This window comes from Schistocerca cancellata, chromosome 7 (assembly GCF_023864275.1).
Source record: "Schistocerca cancellata isolate TAMUIC-IGC-003103 chromosome 7, iqSchCanc2.1, whole genome shotgun sequence".
In the NCBI taxonomy this organism is placed as follows: domain Eukaryota; kingdom Metazoa; phylum Arthropoda; class Insecta; order Orthoptera; family Acrididae; genus Schistocerca; species Schistocerca cancellata.
Window position 1 is genome coordinate 419,999,809 of NC_064632.1, and position 23,509 is coordinate 420,023,317.

Below are 23,509 nucleotides of genomic sequence, written 5' to 3' on the forward strand. Positions count from 1 at the left end.
AGTAATTAAAAACTCCTCCACTGAAAGGGCTATGGAATTATGGATACATAAACTCACATACCTATACAATACCGCCAAATTTATGAAAAACACAGTTATACAGTCTGCAGTCGCTGTTTTGAAGAGGAGATATCTATAACTCTTTCATTTGTTAAAATTATGTGGTATTCGGCCAGATTTCATGCTGAAATGGCTCAACACAGCTCAGTCTCCATACAAATGTCGAACTCTTGGAATTACGAACCGCCTGAGCTACATTCGTAGCATAGAATATGCCTTCAACATGCATGCAATTTTTCTCCCATTAAAACCATAACAATTGCTTGCACTGGTACTGTTATTTGCATGAGATACTGTGACCCATAAGCTTTAGTCAGGTATCTCATTCCTGGCGCTGGGAGCCCCGTAAACATGAGTTTAAATAGCATGCAACTTTTCTGTATGAATTACTCTGAAGACTGTACAAATAGCCTGTGCAGAGCTTGTGTGAAAAAAGAGAAGGAAGAAAATGTACAAAATCACAACCACTCTGTTAACTTTCACAAAATGTTGATAAGGAAAGTTCCAAATTTTCAGAAGACATGTCATAAGAATCTAAACAAATTAAAGAACACTAAGTCACACTGACACAAGTAAACTGCTGCTATCTTGTATGCTGAAACTAAATAGCTGGAAAATGAAAACTGATTTGAAACAGAGTATAAATGAGAAGTGAAATTTACTTGCAAACAAGACTAAGAAGGTCCCCTGCACAGCAATGAAACTCACAGTCCTACCGTTATTTAAAATGGTTTGATTACCGTCAGTAAATTTCTCTAATCTATCAAATAATGTCTAGTGTGTGTCACATTTTCCATTAAAACAAGAAAAATCAAACAAATAGCAGCATTTCCCCTTGTGCATACTCTAAGCATAAGTACCACCCACTAGCATTGTTGAAATTGCTTAAACAGAATAATACTCTTACAGATGCAAAAATGTTTGCTGTTTCGAGATAGTGAAATCAAATAACTTCCACGTCACTTATGCCTTCAGAGGTGTAATGCATCTTAGAAGATGAAGCGACAACCAAACAATGTATGTAGCCATGAAGTTTAAACCAACCACAGATAAAAATTTTAATCAAGGTACCACAAAGTTGGAGTACTGAAATTCATTTACTGGGTGAAAAGACATTACCAACTCAACTTAAATCTCTAATTCAAATAGATGTAACTGCAAGGTTATTTCATTTTTTGCAGTACATTAACTTTAAGAGGCTACTATTAACAGAAAAGGAAAGAATTTTAAAAGGGTAAACATCATAAACAATTATTACTGCACCTGGATGGTGGTCGTTTATATCCATATGGAGTGTCGGGGCAATCCCTGGAGAAATGGCCCTTATCTCCACACTGATAGCAGCGCATATTGGGATCAAATCCCCTGCGACCTTTCCCACGAGTCCTTGGCCGAGCGAAGGTGACTCTAATACGACTGCCATGAAGTGTTCTGGCAATTGCACAATTAAAATTCAAAGGCTAATACAAAATAATGAGATATAATGGAACAAAAAGTCTCAAAATATCTCAAGTCCTATTATAATTATTAACATTTTAACTTACATTCCATTTGTAGCTTTGACAGCATCTTCGGCATCATCTTTCTCATGGTAAACTACAAAACCAAAGCAAGGTGGAGCTTTGGCCAACCAGACTTCCTTGAGGCGACCATATTTTTCAAAGAGACGTTCCAAGTCTCTCTTTGATACACTGAGCCCTAAATGTAACAAACTGGTTATTACAAATCCTTGAAACAGGTTACACAGTACCTAGATTTCATATGATCATTGAGTTTGATGCAGCATGCCTCCATCAAATAAAACAATTTCACACTGCAATTTTCCAATTCTTCCCATAACTGACTTAAAATGATATGTGCAAAGTACTAGTGAAACAATGGCTACACAACATTGCAATTAGTGTCTGACATAACCATCAGAACACATCAGTATTTATTATATATTATACAGCCACCTTCTGTGTGCCTTTTTCTCATCACACCAACGCTTCCCTTCTCCTGCCTTGCCCTCTGAAATAAACCATTACTACAAGTGTACCATTAACACATCACACAACAGCAGGGAAACTCTGCCATCTATTACACTCTAACAGCCTCATAATGTAAGTATATATGTGAAAGATAGAAGTAAACAATGAAATTGCTATGTCAGCTCAATATGAATCTTGTTTTTGTAGTAAACAGTCAGTGCTTTGACTATGAATTGGTTAATTTCCCTCCAACATTAATCATCTCTGCCCCACCATGATCATTCATAACCTAAAGCTGATCGAGATCACAAAGTGTCTGGTTTAATAAAAATGAAATAACTGGCATCTCCCTCAACTTGACCTGTAAGATATAAAGTCATCTACAACAACATACAATGCTTTTTGAACAAACATTTTCTCTGAAGTAGAAGGGAGGAGATTGCAATCAAGGGTCAAATATTGGATGCACGAAAGGTGGTGGGGTACCAGATACCAAATACAAATCTTTAACACTAAGGATTTCAAATTCTAAAGGAGTTAAGAATGAGATGAAGTATGGAAGCAAAATGATAAACAGGAGAGGGTGAATGCTGAAATGAGGTGTAAAAAAATATAAACACTGAGGAAGCGTAGATGAAAAAGAGGGAAGATATTAAAATACAATTTTTTACCACCTCACAAATACACGGCATAGTTATAATTATTGTTTCCTAACATAGTGTGTACTCATAGTCAACAGTCAACTCTGCTTCACAACCCACACGACATGAATTCATTGCGTCTGTCAATGAGCCTAGAGGAACATATCACATGTCATCAAGAACAATAATTTCCATGTCAGGATCCATCATAGAAAGTGTTAGACCATCTGCAATAAGCCATTCAAACATTCCATACATCATGAATAGGAATCAAGTCATGAGAGCATGCTGGCCATGGCAGCTGAATGATAACCTCACCTTGTGCACAACATGAGCTGCACAGGGATGAAACCACAAAATTGGAAGAATTTACAACACACAAGCATAGTTGCCTTGTATTTTTTTTTCAATTTATAAATTAAAACAAATCCTACACTAAAACCCAAGTGTAGGACTGACAATGTGTTGTTGTACATAGACAGTTAGGTCTACGATCACCAAAATTCTAGCACAAAGCAGTAGTCTGACACCATAAGATGCAGATATTTTACACATGAACATGGGTTTTGTTTCATGGTCTACATGTTTAAGTGTCAGTGACAATTTTTAATATATTACAGCATTCCAAGATTCATTAACTGCATACCATGCACCATGTTCCATCATACAATGTTGGGCATTGCAGTTGTGTGCTGACCTGCCCCCCCCCCCCCCCCTCAACACGCGTGCACACGCACCCACATCTGATTACATGCAAAAGCATCCAAATTTCAAAAACTGCACGACACCCCAGTGATACTGCTACCTCCTTCTGATTCTATGCCAAACCAGTTGGCCCTTTACCAGTGGTCTCATTACCTTTTATTTCAGTCTTATTAATAAGAACTTGTACCCTATTTATTAGTATTCATGCTGAAGGGAGTACCTGCACCAAACACCAACAACTCATGCAGGTATAAGTGCTTGAGTAATGTCCTACATATCACTTGCATACATATATTGCTGGACTGGCCTCACATTTACTGAGCTGGGTACCTTAAAACTATCCCAGAATGCCCAATTTCTTTGACATGCATGTTGTTCTAAATGTGGTTGTCTCAGCAAACTTTGTTACATTTAAGTGCAGGTATAAAAAGGAGGACAAAGACAATTATACAGACATCAAGGACCTACAAAAATAGTTGCCTTGTCTTTTTTTTTTAATTTATAAATGAAAACAAATCCTACACTGAAACTCAAGTGTAGGGCTGACAATGTGTTGCTGCAGATGGGCAGGTAAGTCCAGGACCACCAAAATTACAAAAAAATGGTTTAAATGGCTCTGAGCACTATGGGACTTAACTGCTGTGGTCATCAGTCCCATAGAACTTAGAACTACTTAAACCTAACTAACCTAAGGACATCACACACATCCATGCCCGAGGCAGGATTCGAACCTGCGACCGTAGCAGTTGCGCGGTTCCAGACTGTAGCACCTAGAACCGCTCGGCCACTCCGGCCGGCACCAAAATTACAATAATGTTCTCAAACAAGTAACACCAACAGTATTAACAACTTAATGTGGAATTTCAAGTAAAATTGTTGACCTCGGGGCAAGTCAGTTGCAGTACGTGACGGGCATACTTATACTTCTCACGGCAGGAAGGAAACAGGTGTTCATTGGCCTTCTGCCTAAACAATGAATGGTAAATACTGTGAAACATTCTGGAATTGTAAACAGGTGGTGACAGTGCTTGTCCACATACGGTTCATCACAAAACAATTATCTATAAGGGGTTGCTACTGGGAGTTTTAACCATACATCCCGTAGTCTTGATCTTGCTGCAGTATCTTGTACCTGAACAAAATTTTCAATAAGAGAAAGAGATGCTTGTGGCTGTCAAACAGACTGAAACCATACATGGCAGGCTTCTACGATACAAGAATACAAAGGATTGTTCCCAATATGATCAGTGTATCACTTCCAAAGGTGAACACAATGAAAAACAGCTTAAGAGCTGCCTCAATGTAAATGTCAATTATGCATATTCTAACCTTTCTTTAGAGACAGTTAGAAGAAAAATATCGTCAGCATTCATGCGCAATATCAAGTTTAGTACAAAATGTGATACAGTGTTGACTGTCAATGACGACATTAACATTGTGGAGTTATGTGCTGTCAATGGAGTACGTCATTAAAAACTAGCAAACATTTGCAAAACAAAAACAGACAACTAATGGTTTCTCAATGGGACTAGGAGTTTTGGGATGGGAAATGATGTTAGTAATGCTTTGAACCATATTTAAAACTTGAAACTATCATACCAGAATGGAGCAAAAGAGGTTTTCACACACCACATAATTCTAATTATGGAAAACGCAATGTGTGTGTGTGTGTGTGTGTGTGTGTGTGTGTGTGTGTGTGTGTGTGTGGGGAGGGGGGGGGGGGTATATTGTTCACGACATTTGCTAACTCAGAACTGAACTGTCAGCTTCTTCCAATCTAACCTAAGTTTTCAGCTATGGTAAAAAAAAAGTCTGTCACCACTGCCTTCATTAAGAAAATCAGGAATGTCCAAATCACATTTGTTGGCATCCACCAACTCTCAACCAAACTACGACCTTCCAACCTAACTTAGACTCTGGGCTACACAACAAAACAGTGTCGTTACAACCACCGTTACAAAAATTTTTGAAACAGAATGACAGTATTACAATCTTCAATACACTCACTGGCTCCGCTAGACTTACAGAGGTCTACCACACAATACGATCTAAGCTACCACCCAGAATAAATAAATCACATTGTTAAAGAAAACTAAAGCATGAAATAATGTGCAAACACCAAACTATTAAGTGATTATCAGCTGATTAATTTTTCAAGCCTTGTGAAACCTCCCTTATCATTATTCACCATGGGAAAGGGGAACGTTAACCTACGAATACTGAAAAATGGCTCTGACCTGATGTATGGTGACAGGTAAAAAAGTGCTCTTCACTAGAATATCGCAACATCCCAGACACACAAAAAAATCTTTTAATTACGAAAGGTAAAGAAAGCTTTTGTTAAGTTGACACGTTCCACATCATTACAAAGTGCCGTGTTCATGATCTATGGAACAAGCATTAATCTAATCTAATATCAGCGATAACAAAGGGAAAAGTGCAGGAATTGGGCTTTGAATTGGTCCCTAATCCACCCTAATCACCAGACTTTGCTCCAGACAATTTCTTCCTGTTCCCTAAGCTAAACCTTTGGTTTGCTGGGAAGAAGTTTTCCTCAAATGAGGAAGTGCTAGCTGCAGCCAACAAGCACTTTGCAGAGGTTGACAGAACCTATTTTTGCAATGGGATGAACAAGCTGGAGGATCACTGGATCAAGTGTATATTCCTCAAAGGAGACTATTTTGCAAAGTAAGGTGAATTGTTTATGTAACAAACTTTTTTTCCCTGCCTTATCAAACCACTTTCATATGTTCAAGGAATGAATTCAAAAAGTAAGAAGCAAAATGTGTATAAAAGTATTCCTGAAGCCACTGATCCAGTACCACATGGAGAGTATTTGTATTTTCTTTCCCCAACTCATTTAAAGAATGTGGGAGAAAATGATTTCAAAAGCAAAGGAACATCCTAAGACAATAATGATGTTTACAATCCTGAACAAGACTGTGTGATGTCAATTTGCTGAAGCAATCTGCTGCAGTAATTGTCTGAAAAGTAAAAATGTTGTAGCACCAGGAACAAATTTCTTCCTGCAATGACATCAAAAAGTTAATCTACAATTATGAGGTGAGCATGACCCTGCCAAATGGAGACATTTTACTGATTCTCCTGCACTAAGCCTCAAAGGTGTATTACTGCATAATGAGTTTATATACAGATCCTTTCCTATAGACCATTCAAATGAAATTAAAGAGCCATTCAGATTATGACTGTGTTAACAAGTACTCAAAATGAGGAATACAAATAGTTTATTTGTGGTGCTTCATTTACAGTAGCAAGCTAGGTACTTTAAAAAGCCATGCTTTTTAATGTGACAGGGTTAACTGGGCAAAGTAGAAGTATTGGTGTTTGAATTTTTGGATAAATCACTTCTGTGCATAAGATAAGTAACATATTGCATGGACATCTTGTAAAAAAATCAATAGTAATAATAGTAATAATAATAATAATAATAATAATAATAATAATAATAATGTTGCTTCCATTACTATGCATCGCAAGCTGGAGTTCATGAAACAGTTAGTAAGGTATTTCTCACAAGATGGATACCGCTCTAAGTACCTTTGTACAAAATTGTTCATTATCACTCAAGAAAATTGAAAGCTGGGGTTCTATTTCCCTCAAATTCACAAATTGATGAGGGATCATAAATCTGAAAACATGGTGAATATTAGAGAATAAGACGCATGGAGCTGAAAACTTTCTAGGGAATAAAAAATATTCATATTATACTGCAAAAATCATGATGGGAAATTTCAAGAAATTAGATTGTAACTCGAGTGTGAAAGTAATTTCCTATACCCACATAATGATTACTATGCACAAAATCTAGGTTATTATAGCGAAACACACGGGGAGTGGCTCCAATGGGACATTAAGAAGATGGGATGAAAGTATGACAACTGACTATTGTTGGACATTAAAGAGGGTTCTGTGAAAAAATAAAAAGTGAAAAGTTTGAAAATTGTATACAACAGAATACTCACAATGTCACAAACACAACTATTTGTAGTTTTTATGTAGGCTTGTGCAATTTTTATTTGTTCACAAATATGGCTGTAACCAAGGTGGCAATTATGGTTATTTTTTACAACACATAATTATATTACATTCCTAGTACTACTGTACAATAATTTACTATAAAAGTAAATTTACCCTTGTCCAATTGACCATAATCTTGATGCTTTGCCCATATTGGCCCATGTATTGAAATTTGATGACACTTTCTGTAAATGGACTAAGGATATCTTCTACATAGATTTTTCTTTACTGTCTGACCTGTGTGCGCCCCCTAATTTAATTTCTCAGCACTCAGTGTCACACCCACATATCAGTTTTGTTGTCCTATTGTAATGCTGTCAGGTCATAGCTTGTAGTCTTGTCTTATAGCACAAGTGCTGTCTGAGAAGGTGATAAGTTGACTCTTCTTTAGATTTACCAACATTTCACTTCTTTGGATCAAGTTTCTGATGACTTCTAAATCATCCTGTAGAATCTCATAGCCTCCCACATTATTATTTTTTCCTTCTCTCTTCTTCTTCTTTTACTTCTTTGTAGCAAACAGTTTCAATTTTGACTTTATCACTTCCCCTGAATCATTTACATGAACCACACACAGCAATGGCCCTAATTTATAGCCTTGTGGCACAACTCTATTATCGCTAAAGTTGATGTGAAGTCTCTCATACTCACAATTTATGTTCTGTCATAAAATTCTCAGCACCAACATAATATGCTTGCATTAGGACCCAGCCCTTGCAGTTTAGTTGGCTGTACAACGAGATTCATTCTATCAAAGACTTCGGAAAGATAAATGGCTATACAATCAACTGCCTTCTCCTACCAATCTGATATACCCTGCTGAAAACCAGCTAGCTGTGAGTCACATGAAAAACTTGCTCCGAATCCATAATGGCTTCTACACCATCACCTCACTTTCTGCAAAGATTCTCTAATATATTTATCAATCATCCCTTTAAATATTTTACTTACAATACAAGTAAGATGAAATGGCCTGTAATTTTTGATATTGTCCCTTGCTCTTTCTACCACTTCTTTCCATTATCTGGCATCTCACTTATATGTACAGAAGTTGAACAACCTGCATAAGCAGAAACGTTTCAGGAAGAAGGAGATTTTAAAGTTAAATAGGGATCTTTGATAAGGCACGATGGTGCAACCCATGACTTTTTGAATTTCTCTATTCTGTCCTCTCCTGCTTGCTTACTTCCTTGCTCCTATGGTAATATATACTTCTCTGTTATTATACGTGGACCCTTTGACATCATTCCTCCCTTGTTCCTGTACCACTACTCCCCTGCACTTTCCCAGCCACACCCACAATTCTCTTCAATTCATGGTTAAATAGCTCAGCTTTTACTGTGTTCTTTCTTTGACATTACTTGACATTTGCTTTTGTGTTATTTTATGGCTTCTTATACTTCCAAACATGCTGTTCCACCTCTTGGTAACCCTCCGCCAATGGCATCAGCTGTTCCAGGAAGCATTTTCTTCTTCTCTCTCTACCTTACTTAACCGTTTACTAGGTCCCACTGACAAGCCTTGCTACCCTTTGCTTTAGTGATCTAATTCTTCTGCATTCTGACCTTACTTTTTACTATTATTACATACCTAGTGTAATAAACAGGGTTTGACAATTCCTTTGTGACTTTTCATGGAACAGTCTTTGCTTCAAATTCTGATGTAACATGTTTCAATTCTCACAAGTGTCTTAAACACCACGTGGTGTCCTAACAGTTTTCTCCCGTGTTAAAGCACTGACTGAATATTTCACTTAAGTACATTATTTCCTCCACATATGGTATGTGATATTTAGCAACTGTTCTTTGTTTTCTGTTAAGACTTGTGCTCTCTAACAATACTTTGACTACTACAGTCATAGGGTTACTTACTCCTCAATAATGCCTTTTTCTACCATTTACAACCTCACTATAAGAAAAACATCCATAAGCTATCTTTTCTGTTAACCTTCTTCTGAGGGCAGCTTGTATAATACAACTTAATTCTTGCACTGGGAGTACACTTTCCCTTCCCAATGTGCTCCTGACTGTTTAAGTCCATCCGAATTACTATACATACGTCTATCCTTCTATTCAGCCAAGCTCCCACAGTTGAACAATGTTTCTACTGTACTGTAAACCCACTCCTCATCACATATATGTCTATTACATCTAACTCTTCCTCTCTACTAGTACTGAGTCGTAATCTCACTATTTCACTGACAATCATGGGAAGTCTGCTGGTATGTATATGCTTCAGGCATTAAAACACGCCCTTCTGAAGACATGGTATACTTTAAAGATAAAAAAACCTTCCATGTCCCCCCCCTCCCCCCCACTCCTCATCAAGCTAGATTCTACTCCTACATCATAACACACTGTTCCCCAACTAAAACAATGCACTTTAGTGGGAGACACCTCAGTGCTAACTTGTTTGACTTATATTCAGTTTTCTTTCATTTTACCCATCTGCACATCATCATTTATATTTTTCCCTCTTCTAATCATTAGTTTCCATTTAATGTGTTATAGTTTTAAATATTTGTAAACATTTTACCATTGGTCGACATTTCTTTTCATTTTATCATTCTTGAACAATTATTTTCATTATAGTGCCTCAGCTTTCATTACAAAAACCAGCCCTAAAAGCACACAGACAGTAATTCCAAAAAATACTAAAAAGCTGACAGTAACCCACTCAGACTGTCACAATTCACCTTTGTTTCACCTGGTGAAACAGCTTGGTACATTAGATTCTCTCTCCAAATTCAGGCTTACACATTAGAAACTGAGCAAATGGTTTTCATGCTGAACAATACATCAAATGGATGTCTCAGTATTCAGGAACTTTAAGTCAATAGAATCTGTCAACACTACAGTGTGTGATACCATCAACTCTGTAACCATCATAATTCTCTTGATAAATAATGAAAATTTCAAAGTAAATTAGAAAACCTAGATGGACAACAAAAGAAGTTAACAGAAGATTAACACTGACCTAGATTGCCTTTGGTAAAGTAAATACAGCACTTTCACATCCAAGACACTGGTGTGCCTAAACAAAAAGGGAAGTTTACAACTGGCACACATTACCTGTTTTGACCTATGACAGAATGCAATGGAAAGAGACAAGCTGGGAGTTGGCAGGAGAACCAGGAAAGTCGAAGATGCTTAATTACAACTGTAACCAAACTGAGATGGATGGAACATAGAACAAGGAAATACTTGGCTTGATTCTAAAAGGGGGAAAAAAAGGCTAAGACAATGAACTCAGAAAACCTGCAGAAGCAATGTTAATTCACATAGCTGAAGACCATAATGTTTAGGCAAGTGTGTTGTTGGCAGCCCTTATCCAGCAGTGGATGTCAAAAGGCCGTTGATTATGAGCTTTTGTCACACACCAATATTAATATGAAACTATGCCACTTTCCCTCATCTACCTCCAAAGTCTTCCTGTTACACACCTAATCAAATAAAATAATTAATTCAACCAACCCTACACACATTTGAAAGTCTTGCATGTGAATGACAATGAGTTTTGGGCAGTCTACCTACACAAAACAAGAAAGTTTCCAAAGTGTACATGTGCTCTCATACATAACAGTTTCTACAAAATTTTGGTCTAGCAGTATCTTTGTCCTTGTTTTCTGAACTTACAGGAGACCTTCATAAACCACGTACTGCTTGCAAAAGCCATTTCTCTATAAACCTCCAATAGTTTTCATCTGACAATGTAGCAGTGAAAATTCCTCTACAGAGTGCTGCATGTATTTTTGCCGTAACTGTCTGTCAAATGATAGAGGAAATTAAAATGAATACTATGCTTGTCTATCCCTAACACTTAACAAGAATGAATCACCATGAAATGAAGGGTTCACTGGTAGTGAATCAGTAGACGAAAATTATATTACATGATAAACACAGTTTTGATTTTTTTATTAGTTCAATATTAATGATCAGCAATAGGGTGCTTCTTTCTTACACTTTCAATTATGTATGAATTCTTCAGCTTTTTGTGGATTGAATAATTGATATTATATACCTTAAAACTCGAGGAAAATAATTTATAATTATGGTGGTACAATAAATTTTGATTTCCAAAAAAATACAGATGACCATGAGCATGAGAGACTAATTATTACTTTGGCACATTGTTGTCCATTGACTTATAGGAATTTAGTACATTTTCCATTCTTCATTATTACAATTCAAAGCGCCTTTTCTAGTAGCACGAATCAGCCACACACAGTGAGCTACCAACATACTGTAAAATCTACTAGTTACTCCCAGAACAAGATGTATGACTTTAATTTAAAGGGAACTGAAAATTGTTGTACAACTGCCTAAGTAATACTATGCAACATGCATCCCATCAATTTATGTACAATTTTCTGTAATTACGACGTTATGTAGTTATATCGCATACCAACATCCGCTATGTGTAACCGATAGCCTTCTTCTTCTTCCTCAAAATCGGCATCGTCGTAATAGCTTCTACTGCGTTTGCTGCCTTCACTCGATACTGAACTAGGGCTCCGTTTTCTCGCTCTTCTGCTCGACATTTCTGGCACGCTTTTGCCGCTGGCAGTGATATGGAGTAACACACACCTTTACGCTGCAACGTTTATCCCGACCTCCAAATCTGTAAAACCGCAGCTATTTTAAGCATTAAATATTTCACTATGCATGAATATATGTTAGCTGTACATCCAGGCATAAAACGTAGAAGTGAGGGAATCGTGCAACAACAACACTCAACAGGGAAATAAGTACAAATTATGAGAAATTCGGAACGGAACAACAGGTTCGGAGTGTCTACAAGACGTAACACAGCCACTATAAACCGGAACCTCCAGAACATTTACAATCCGTTGCTAAGTGTCAATAAAAAGCGCTGTAATTTTCCAAAAATCTAACCTTCGCTCCCCCTACAAAACGCCGCACAACAAACACCTAAACACCCACACCTACAAACGCTATGACACCACACAAACTCATTAAGTGATCTCCAAAGATGTAAACTGACAGAGCCATAGATTTACTTCCCTTGAACTCATGGATGCTTGAACTGGTCTTCCACAAGCCACAGCAACGACTATAAAACTACGGTCATTTTGAACTATTATTTCCACACGCTGCAGTCAAAATTCTAGTGGCATAGTATTCAGTATGGGCTCATCTGAAATGATATGGGCAGACATTAATTAAATTATTATCTACCAGTACCGTATCTACGTCTGGCGCACAAGGGGCACAAAGCCCAAGGCCCCCGGCTTGATGGGTTGTTACAGTTGCTTTTCTTAAGTGAATTTTTGGAATTGAAAAACAAATAATTAAAATTTATTGCCAATTTACAAACATTTCTCACATTTCTGAAAAGTTAATTTCAAAATGTAAACTGTCCTACTTACTAAAAAAAAAAAGGAAAGGAAAAGAACCCATGACTGTCACTGGAGGACTCGCTAGTTTTCAGAATTTAATCCCTTGTGTAATCCATAAATTAGTTGGGGTATTTTCTCGAGAAAGTCAGCTTCTCCCTCAAAAATTACATCTATAGTTTTCTCAGTGATTAGATAGCAATTCTCCTTATTGTTTTTGAGCACAATGAGAATACAATTGTTTTCTATAAGTTTAACCATACCACCTGACTTTACACACATAATTCGTTCCTGAATCTTACTCATAACACGAATCATTCATTAAGTGAAAAAAAAGTGTCAAAAGGGATCCATGTACAATGAGACAATGCATTACATCCCGAAAATAAAATTCAAAAAGATTTTTAATAGACTACACCACCTGTAATGTAATTTTTATGGTATTATCGTATTATCATTAACTAAAATTATTGTGAACATAGAAACTGCCTTTTAGGTACCTTCACTGGCATTGTGTTAGCTAACTTCGACAAATTAGAATTGGAATTCATGATCAGATAGTGCAAGGCAATAAGTCGAAAAAAGAAAAAGAGTACAACATCATTACAGAGAGTTTGCAACATTGCCATGAAGACTGGTACACTGGTACTGGAGACAACAATCACGGCGAGGCACATTGCCACCAGTCTAGCTGAATTCGGCAGTGTTGGAATTCCTACCTAACAAAGCATTAGTTCGATACTGGAGGTGCTTGTTAAGTGACATTTTACTGAACATGATTTGCTTTGCTTAATTGTCTATTTATTAAAAAGTTACTTAAAGTTTATGTATCTGTGTGGTTTTGTAGATTGTTTAATAATATCAAAAAGGACATACACAAGTTGTTCATAAGAAAGGAACAAAAATTGCAACTCAAAAAGAAAATATCAGCTGACTACCTGAACTAACTTCACTTTTGGCAGTTGAAGAAACTAACAGGCAGTGTGATTCATCAAGCTCATCATCTCAAGATATCTCTGAAGCTCAAAGCTTAGAAATGTGACCCACATATCACACAACGGATGACATTTGTGTTTCGAGTTCATCAGTTCCAGTTATGAAGACAGTTACATGCACATCACAGCTTGGATCTTCGACTCAGGTCACCTTGACTTACAAGCAGATGTTACTGTTTGTATAAAGCGTTTATTTTGCATTTTGTTTACGACCTTCCACTAAGGAAGGGATTCTATTTGTGTTTATCTGCTCTGCATAGTAACTAACAGTTCTTGATAAAACTTTACGTAGTTTTCGTGTTAGATTTCTTAGTGTTTTCTTGATCGTTTAGAACAGAAAGCGCCCTAAAACCGTCATTTGTTTGTTTCGCGGCCGTTAGCCACTAGTCACTTGAATCAGCAGTTGTCTTGTGACAGCCAGAGCGAGAGCACCAGCAGCAGCGAGTACTGTTTGTATAAAGCGTTTTTGTACTTATTAGCTGCGCTTAGCTTTTAAATAGTTTTTCTGGGAAAACCTAGCGCAGTTTTCGCGTCTCGTATTTCAGTGAGTGTTTCTTGATTATCAGAGTAGCTCATCAGAAGATTATCTTGGGAATTTGTCACCGTATAGGGTAGGGTAAACATAGTCATGTGTAGGGACTGTGGTTGTTGTGAGCGGACGCAAGGAGAATTGGCCACTCTTCGGGGGCAGGTGGAGGCTTTGTCTGTTAGGCTCATCAAGCTCGAGGCGCAGGCGTCGGCTCGTAATGGCGTTGGGGCAACTGTGGTGAGACCTATGCCTACTTCGGTGGCCTTGGAATCGCATGGAACCCCTGATGTTGCTGCGTCTTCCGGCAGTGAGCATCTTACCGGTCAGCCATCACTCCAGGGTGAATGGCGGACAGTGGTGGGCTCTCGTGTGCCTGGCCGAAAGGCGAAGGTGGGATCTGGCCGCGTGGCAGCTGCCTTACCCCTTTCCAACAGGTACGGGGTGCTTCCTAGTGGTGATGACATCGTTTCCGAGCCACCACAGGATGCCTCGCCTGTTGGGCCAGTGGCCGATTCTCCGGCAAGGTCCCGACAGTCACAGAGGGCGGGCCTATTAGTTATAGGGAGCTCCAACGTTAGGCGGGTGCTTGCCGGGGGTCTCGTCCGTAATGTGGAGGAGGCCCTTCCGGCAGCTATTGAACGCACTGGGTGTGACCGGCTGCAGATAGTAGCACATGTCGGAACGAATGACGCCTGCCGCTTGGGTTCTGACGCCATCCTTGGTTCCTTCCGGCGGCTGGCTGATTTGGTGAAGACAACCAGCATCGCACGCGGAGTGCAAGCTGAGCTTAATATCTGCAGCATAGTGCCCAGAGTCGATCGCGGTCCTCTGGTTTGGAGCCGTGTGGAGGGTCTAAACCAGAGGCTCAGACGACTCTGCGACTATAATGGTTGCAAATTCATCGACCTCCGTTATTGGGTGGAGAACTGTAGGGCCCCCCTAGACAGGTCAGGCGTGCACTACACACCGGAAGCAGCTACTAGGGTAGCAGAGTACGTGTGGCGTGCACACGGGGGTTTTTTAGGTTAGAGGGACCCCCCCTTGGGCGAAACGATAAAATACCTGACGGCTTACCAGAGAGGACATTATCATCGTTGATAAAGAACGTCCGTCCTCAGAGACCAAAAACAGGAAAAGTTAACGTAATATTGGTAAACTGCAGGAGTATCCAGGGCAAGGTTCCTGAATTAGTATCTCTTATTGAAGGAAATAGTGCGCATATAGTATTAGGAACAGAAAGTTGGTTAAAACCGGAAGTGAACAGTAACGAAATCCTAGACACAGAATGGAATATATACCGCAAGGATAGGATAAACGCCAATGGTGGAGGAGTATTTATAGCAGTAAAGAATTCAATAATATCCAGTGAAGTTATTAGCGAATGCGAATGTGAAATAATCTGGGTTAAGCTAAGTATCAAAGGTGGGTCAGATATGATAGTCGGATGCTTCTATAGACCACCTGCATCAGCAACCGTAGTAGTTGAGCGCCTCAGAGAGAACCTGCAGAACGTCGTGAAGAAGTTTCGTGATCATACTATTGTAATAGGGGGAGACTTCAATCTACCAGGTATAGAATGGGATAGTCACACAATCAGAACTGGAGCCAGGGACAGAGACTCTTGTAACATTATCCTGACTGCCTTGTCCGAGAATTACTTCGAGCAGATAGTTAGAGAACCAACTCGTGAAGCTAACGTTTTAGACCTCATAGCAACAAATAGACCGGAACTTTTGGACTCCGTGAATGTAGAAGAGGGTATCAGTGATCATAAGTCAGTGGTTGCATCAATGACTACAAGTGTAATAAGAAATGCCAAGAAAGGAAGGAAAATATATTTGCTTAACATGAGTGATAGGGCACAAATCGCAGAATATCTGAGTGACCACCATCAAACGTTCATTTCTGAGGAAGAGGATGTGGAACAAAAACGGAAAAAATTCAGAAACATCGTCCAGTACGCCTTAGATAAGTTCGTACCGACTAAGGTCCAAAGCGAGGGGAAAGATCCACCGTGGTATAACAATCATGTACGAAAGGTACTACGGAAACAAAGAAAGCTTCATCATAGGTTTAAGAGTAGTCGAATCATAGCTGATAAGGAAAAGCTGAACGAAGCGAAAAAGAGCGTAAAGAGAGCAATGAGAGAAGCATTCAACGAATTCGAACATAAAACATTGGCAAACAATCTAAACAAGAACCCTAAAAAGTTTTGGTCATATGTAAAATCGGTAAGCGGATCTAAATCCCCTATTCAGTCACTCGTTGACCACGATGGCACCGAAACAGAGGACGACCGAAGAAAGGCAGAAATACTGAATTCAGTGTTCCGAAACTGTTTCACTGCGGAAAATCGTAACACGGTCCCTGACTTCAGCCGTCGCACGGACGCCAAAATGGAAAATATTGAAATAAACGATATCGGAATTGAAAAACAACTGCTATCACTTAGTAGCGGAAAAGCATCCGGACCAGACGAGATACCCTTAAGATTCTACAGTGATTATGCTAAAGAACTTGCCCCCTTTCTATCAGCAATTTATCGTAGATCGCTGGAAGAACGTAAAGTACCTAGCGACTGGAAGAAAGCGCAGGTCGTTCCCATTTTCAAGAAGGGTCATAAATCAGATGCGAATAATTATAGGCCTATTTCGCTTACGTCAATCTGTTGTAGAATAATGGAACATGTTTTGTGTTCTCGTATTATGACGTTCTTAGATAATACAAATCTCCTTCATCATAACCAACATGGATTCCGCAAACAGAGATCATGTGAAACTCAGCTCGCCCTATTTGCCCAAGAAATTCACAGTGCCGTAGACACTGGCGAGCAGATTGATGCCGTATTCCTGGACTTCAGGAAGGCATTTGATACGGTTCCGCACTTACGTTTAATGAAAAAAATACGAGCTTACGGAATATCGGACCAGGTTTGTGATTGGATTCAGGATTTCCTAGAAGAAAGAACACAACATGTCATTCTTAACGGTTCAAAATCTGCAGATGTAGAGGTAATTTCGGGAGTACCGCAAGGAAGCGTGATAGGACCTTTATTGTTTACAATATACATAAATGACTTAGTTGACAACATCGGTAGCTCCGTGAGGCTATTTGCAGATGACACGGTTGTCTACAAGAAAGTAGCAACACCAGAAGACTCGTACGTACTCCAGGAAGACCTGCAGAGGATTAATGCATGGTGCGACAGCTGGCAGCTTTCCCTAAACGTAGATAAATGTAATATAATGCGCATACATAGGGGCAGAAATCCATTCCAGTACGATTATGCCATAGGTGGTAAATCATTGGAAGCGGTAACGACCGTAAAATACTTAGGAGTTACTATCCGGAGCGATATGAAGTGGAATGATCACATAAAACAAATAGTGGGAAAAGCAGGCGCCAGGTTGAGATTCATAGGAAGAATTCTAAGAAAATGTGACTCATCGACGAAAGAAGTAGCTTACAAAACGCTTGTTCGTCCGATTCTTGAGTATTGCTCATCAGTATGGGACCCTTACCAGGTTGGATTAATAGAAGAGATAGACATGATCCAGCGAAAAGCAGCGCGATTCGTCATGGGGACATTTAGTCAGCGCGAGAGCGTTACGGAGATGCTGAACAAGCTCCAGTGGCGGACACTTCAAGAAAGGCGTTACGCAATACGGAGAGGTTTATTATCGAAATTACGAGAGAGCACATTCCGGGAAGAGATGGGCAACATATTACTACCGCCCACATATATCTCGCGTAATGATCACAACGAAAAGATCCGAGAAATTAGAGCAAATACGGAGACTTACAAGCAGTCGTTCTTCCCACGCACAATTCGTGAATGGAACAGGGAAGGGGGGATCAGATAGTGGTACAATAAGTACCCTCCGCCACACACCATAAGGTGGCTCGCGGAGTATAGATGTAGATGTAGATGTAGATGTACTTTAGAAAATAAATCGCATGGCCCTGGTAAGTACCGTGATGAAATCTGAACAGTTAAGCAATATTTGGGTTCACAAAAGGCCAGAGTATTTCCAAGAAAAAAATAGTGACTTCTCCGAAACTTCTACATGTTTTTTCTGATGTAAGTGATAAAAGAAAAACCAGAAACTTAAATAGAAGTGTTTTTTCTCGCAAACTGACGAATGGTGGGTGTTTGGGAAGAAAGTGGCTTTTATATTTGCTGCCGAAGAAATTCGTGTATTGTTATTCTTACTGTCTATTTAATAATACTCTGGGCAATAATTTGAGTTCTTCCAGTGGATACAAAGATTGGAAGCAAATAAAAAACTTATTAAAGGAGCATGAGAACAGTTTACAGCACAGGATATCTATGATGAATTATGTCGCAAGAAGTAAAATTGATGGACGAGTGCATATTGGGTTGTTTTCCAAAATTAATAATGTGGTGAGCTATTGGAACAGTGTACTAAAAAGAACTGTTGCAGTTGGGTTTCCTGAAGTTCTCAAAATAACGGAAATTATTAGGGATGCTTAGAATTAATAAAAGAATTTGATCCTTGTGTTGCTGATCATATACAAAACTACGACAATTGTGGGAAAGGAAATACGTCATATTTGTCTTTGGATATTTGCAATGAATTTATTAACGTAATGGGACAGAATGTGTTAACGATGATTATCGGCAAGCTAAAAGCAGCCAAATACTACTCAATAAGTGTTGATTCCTTGCCAAAGCTCTCCCATATTGACCAGCTGATTTTCATCACTTGGAATGCGTGTTGAGACATTTTTGTGATTTTTGTTTGAGGAGGAGCATAGTGCTCAAAATATAGCAGATACTGTTTGTAATTTCTTGGATAGCCTTGACATTTCAATGAAAGACTGTCACCAACAGAACCATGATAATGCAGCAAAAATGAGTGACGTATTCTGCTCTTCAGGTAAGAATAAAAGAAAAACGTGAATTTGTTATTTTCGTCCTGCACTACTCTTAACATTCTGAATAATGGCTACAATCATATTTTTGAAGCTTTAAAGTCAATTGCTAGAAACAGGAATCAACCTATAGAAACAAAAAATGAATCTCAAAGCCTTGCCACAGAAATGGAAAAACTGGAGACCATTCTCCTAATGGAGATACAGAATAAGGAAAGCGTAATTTTACAGAATAGAACCATCACATAAGATATTGCATCAAAAAGTTTTGCATCTCTGGCTAATTTTATCAGTAGATTCAATCAGCACAAACTGTCAATCAAAAAGAAAAGTCACAGTGCTGATTATAAAGATAACCCCAAAAGGAATAGAATTTACGGCATGCATGATACTATCTTGAAGAATCTTCAGAGTCTGTGTGTGCATCTCGATGCAAAGAAATATTTCATGTGTAAAATTTTCTGTCTATAATCGACACATTAGGTGCTCATCTAAAGCAACATTTGCAATCATGTGAGGAAGTTAAAAAAAGGTTTACTTTCTATTCTCAGCTATAAAGAAACGATTTGGACCAATTGAGAAATAACTGCAAAGAATTTGCAGAGTTCTATTGTGAAGACATTAACGATAATGAGCTCATATCAGAAACATTTCATTTAAGGCAATACGTGAAAAACATTCCTAATGAATCTCCAGAATTGAGTATTTCAGCCTTACATTCTCTAATAAAGGCAGATAAAATACAAGAAATTTTCTAGAATGTAGAAGTTCCTACCAGGATATTTCTTTGTCTAATGGTAACCAGTTGAAATGGAGAATATTCACTTTCACAACCAAACAGAATAAAAAATGAATTATCAATTACTATGTTACAGGAATGACTCATTAAGTTATGCGTCATGTGCATAGAAAGTGACATCCTTCAACAATCAGACTTTGAAGAGGTTACAGAAGATCTTGGGCTTCGGAAATCTCGAAAGAAACCATTAACATTAATTTAAGTCCAATTTGCAAAACAGTATTCGCTTGTATTTGATGTGTATAGTGCTAACTGTAATAACCAATGAAGTCAATTAACAAATGCACGTTTTCATGAGTTAATTCGAATTAAACTTCTTTTTTGTTACTGAGCCCCATACTCTGTGTGCCAGTTGGGTGCTTAGAAAGTGATGTCCTTCAAAAATTGGATGTTGAGGTTACAATTGAAGATTTTGCATTTCATAAACCTCTAAAGAAAGCATTAATTTGAACCTAAGTCAAATTTGCAGAACTAATCACTTGTATTTGATTTGTATAATGGTAACCTGTATATAGTCACTAAAGAAATGTACACCATTATGGTGTTTTCATATAATTTTTTGAAGGGCTCCCTACCCTGTATACCCAAAGACACTATACTCTGTGTGCCCAAGGGCCCCTGCATGGCTTAAGATGGCCCTGTTCTTCATAGCCAACCACAATGTTCGTTTGTGATTGTGGGCACAGGTTCAAATTGAAGGGGTCAGTGGAAAAAAATGCTAACCCAGAAGAGCATCAGTCTGAGTTATTGCCTGTTATATTTTTGGTTAATCTGAAATGCAAGGATGTAAATACAATAAAACAAGACTCTTTCTAGCAGGACATAGCTACGGTTCAGAGCAATACTATCATAACTAGCATTTCTTTAACTTTATAGTTATGACAAACTTAAATTTGAATATTTCCTAGAAATCAGTCTGGAAACTACACTTCGAATGCTGCTTAGAATGTCCTATTATTCCATTATTATTACACTGAAGAGCCAAAGAAAATGGTACACCTGCCTAATATCATGTAGGGCCCCCACGAGCAAACATAAGTGCTGCAGCACGACGTGGAATGGGCTTCACTAAGGTGCGAATTAGTGCTGGAGGGGATTAACACCATGAATACTGCTGGGATATCCACAAATCTGTAAGAGTACGATGGGGCAGCCCAAATGTGCTCAATAATGTTCATGTCTGTGGAGTTTGGTGGCCAGCAGAAGTGTTTAAACTCAGAAGAGTGTTTCTGAAGCCACTCTGTAGCAGTTCTGGACGTGTGGGGTGTCGCATTGTTCTGCTGGAAGTGCCCAAGTCCGTCGGAATAAACAAGACACATGAATGGATGCAGGTGGTCAGACAGGGTGCTTACGTACATGTCACCTCTCAGAGTCGTATCTAGACATATTAGGAGTCCCATAACACTCCAACTACACCCACCTCACACCATTACAGAGCCTCCATCAGCTTGAACAGTCCCCTGCTGACATGCGGGTTCCATGGATTCAGGAGGTTGTCTCCATAGCCACACACATCCATCTGCTTGATACAATTTGAACGGAAACTCGTCCGACTAGGCAACATGTTTCCAGTCATCAACAGGCCAATGTCAGTGTTGATAGATCTTGGCAAGGCATAAAGCTTTGTGTCATGTAATCACCAAGGGCACATGAGTGGGCCTTTGGCTCTAAATGCCCATATCGATGATGTTTCGTTGATGACCCAGCACTGAAATCTGCAGCAGTTTGCGGAAGGGTTGCAGTCCTGTCACGTTGAACGATTCTCTTTAGTTGTAGTTGGTCCTGATCTTGCAGGACCTTTTTCCAGCAGCAACAATGTCTGAGATTTGATGTTTTTCCGGATTCCTGATATTCCCGGTACACTTGTGAAATGGTCGTACAGTAAAATCCCTACTTCATCACTACCTCACAGTTGCTGTGTCCCATTGCATGTGCGCCGACTATCAAACCATGTTCAAAGTCACTTAAATGTCGATAACCTGCCACTGTAGCAGCTGTAACCACTCTAACAACTGCACCAGATACTTGTTGTCTTATATAGGCGTTGCTGATTGCAGGGCATATTCTGCCTGTTTACATATCTTTGTATTTGAATACCATGCCTACACCAGCTTCTTTGGCGCTTCAATTTGGTATTTTATAGCAAAAAACGTTCCAGAAGTTATTTTAGTACTGGAATATTTTATAAAGATTCTGATAGTTGACATTAATGCCACTTATGATTATATTTCTCTGAAATTGTGCTTCATCAACACGTGGCTACAAATGTGAATATCTTTTTTTCATAAATTATGTTGACAATAACAATGTCTCTAAGACATTTCTTATTTCCAGAGCTTTCTAGCAAGTGAATATGGTAATAACTAAGCACAACACAACAACAAAAAATAGTTTCAAGAAAAATAAAGATTGTGTGTTAAAATTAGTACTGAAATTAAGATAATTTTAACACTTCATTCATCTTCTTCTTCAATATTATGAGCTTCCCCTTGCTTATGATAGAGTTCATGGTACCCTGTTGGAATAATGTTCTTCTTGCACGGGACCATCAGATCAGAAAACGTTTTCTCTGAAATTGATAGCAATGACAAATACGATTCTTCCTTCCCCATGATTATTACTCTGATCTCAGATCATCTTACCCTTTCTCCAATTTCAGCTTAAGTCCAGTTTTGGACCATCAATGAAGCTCCTTTGAAATCAAAGAAGTCCTTCTTTGAAACTGCATATACATTATGATTTTCTCCATTTTGCTTCGATCTGGCTGCTAGTGTGCACCACTGCTGTGGCACATTAACATACATGACTTTTTTTTGGCACTCTCGATAACACTGTACATGCTGCCTCCTTCTGAAGGAACTTGGGTAACTGAATCAATTTCTAGCATACTTACATCATACATGTACATGAAACATAAATCTGTTTCGGGTCTGACAACTGAAATTATCATGAAAGGAAGAAACATTTTTGTAGCCATACTCACTTTACTGTTTTAGGAATTTTTAGACTTAGCTCTCTATGTCTATGCTTCCTTTATGTCCAATTCCCTCATGCCACATGAAGCACATTCCCTTTCATATTCCTATGTTGTAGATAGTCAGACTGCAGGTGTCCAGCTTTCTTTGTAATAGAGCAAGGATACCTCACGATGTGGAGTATTGAACATCTACTGTAAATCGAAACCAGTGTATAGAAATATACTATCAGTTTGCCTCATCAACTTATCAGCATCTTTTTCTGCTTGAGTCATGTCTTTGTTTTTCACATGCACTTGTATTTTTTCCTCTAAATCAGACTTATTTTGTGCTTCAGCATTCTTGTAGACCTCACACTCATCACATGCATCCTATTTAGGCTCAAACAACCCAAGACTGTTTTCTGTATTGAAAACCTTTTCATACATCTGAACTCATGCATGTTCCTGTCCCTCCTCTTGGCACTTCTGCATGTACAATCTATGCATCTTTCGAATGATGAAGGTGATATCTAGGTATTGGTGTGAACTATACATTATAATTTA

General features: G+C 38.6%; 1 protein-coding gene across 2 annotated transcripts in view; it reads right to left on the reverse strand.

Moving 5' to 3' along the window:
• The window catches only part of LOC126092148 (serine/arginine-rich splicing factor 7-like), a 38,285-nt gene extending 25,834 nt beyond the window's left edge, over positions 1-12,451 (reverse strand). For both annotated transcript variants that reach the window (XR_007521306.1, XM_049907617.1), the window contains exons 1-4: positions 12,310-12,451; positions 11,819-12,034; positions 1,605-1,758; positions 1,324-1,491 (exon numbers count right to left, since the gene is read on the reverse strand). Coding sequence is in view for 1 of the 2 variants with exons in the window: in XM_049907617.1 (XP_049763574.1) it covers positions 1,324-1,491; positions 1,605-1,758; positions 11,819-11,954 (458 nt within the window). In the remaining variant the exon portion in view is untranslated. The remainder of the gene's footprint in view (positions 1-1,323; positions 1,492-1,604; positions 1,759-11,818; positions 12,035-12,309) is intronic.
• Positions 12,452-23,509: the final 11,058 nt, after the last annotated feature.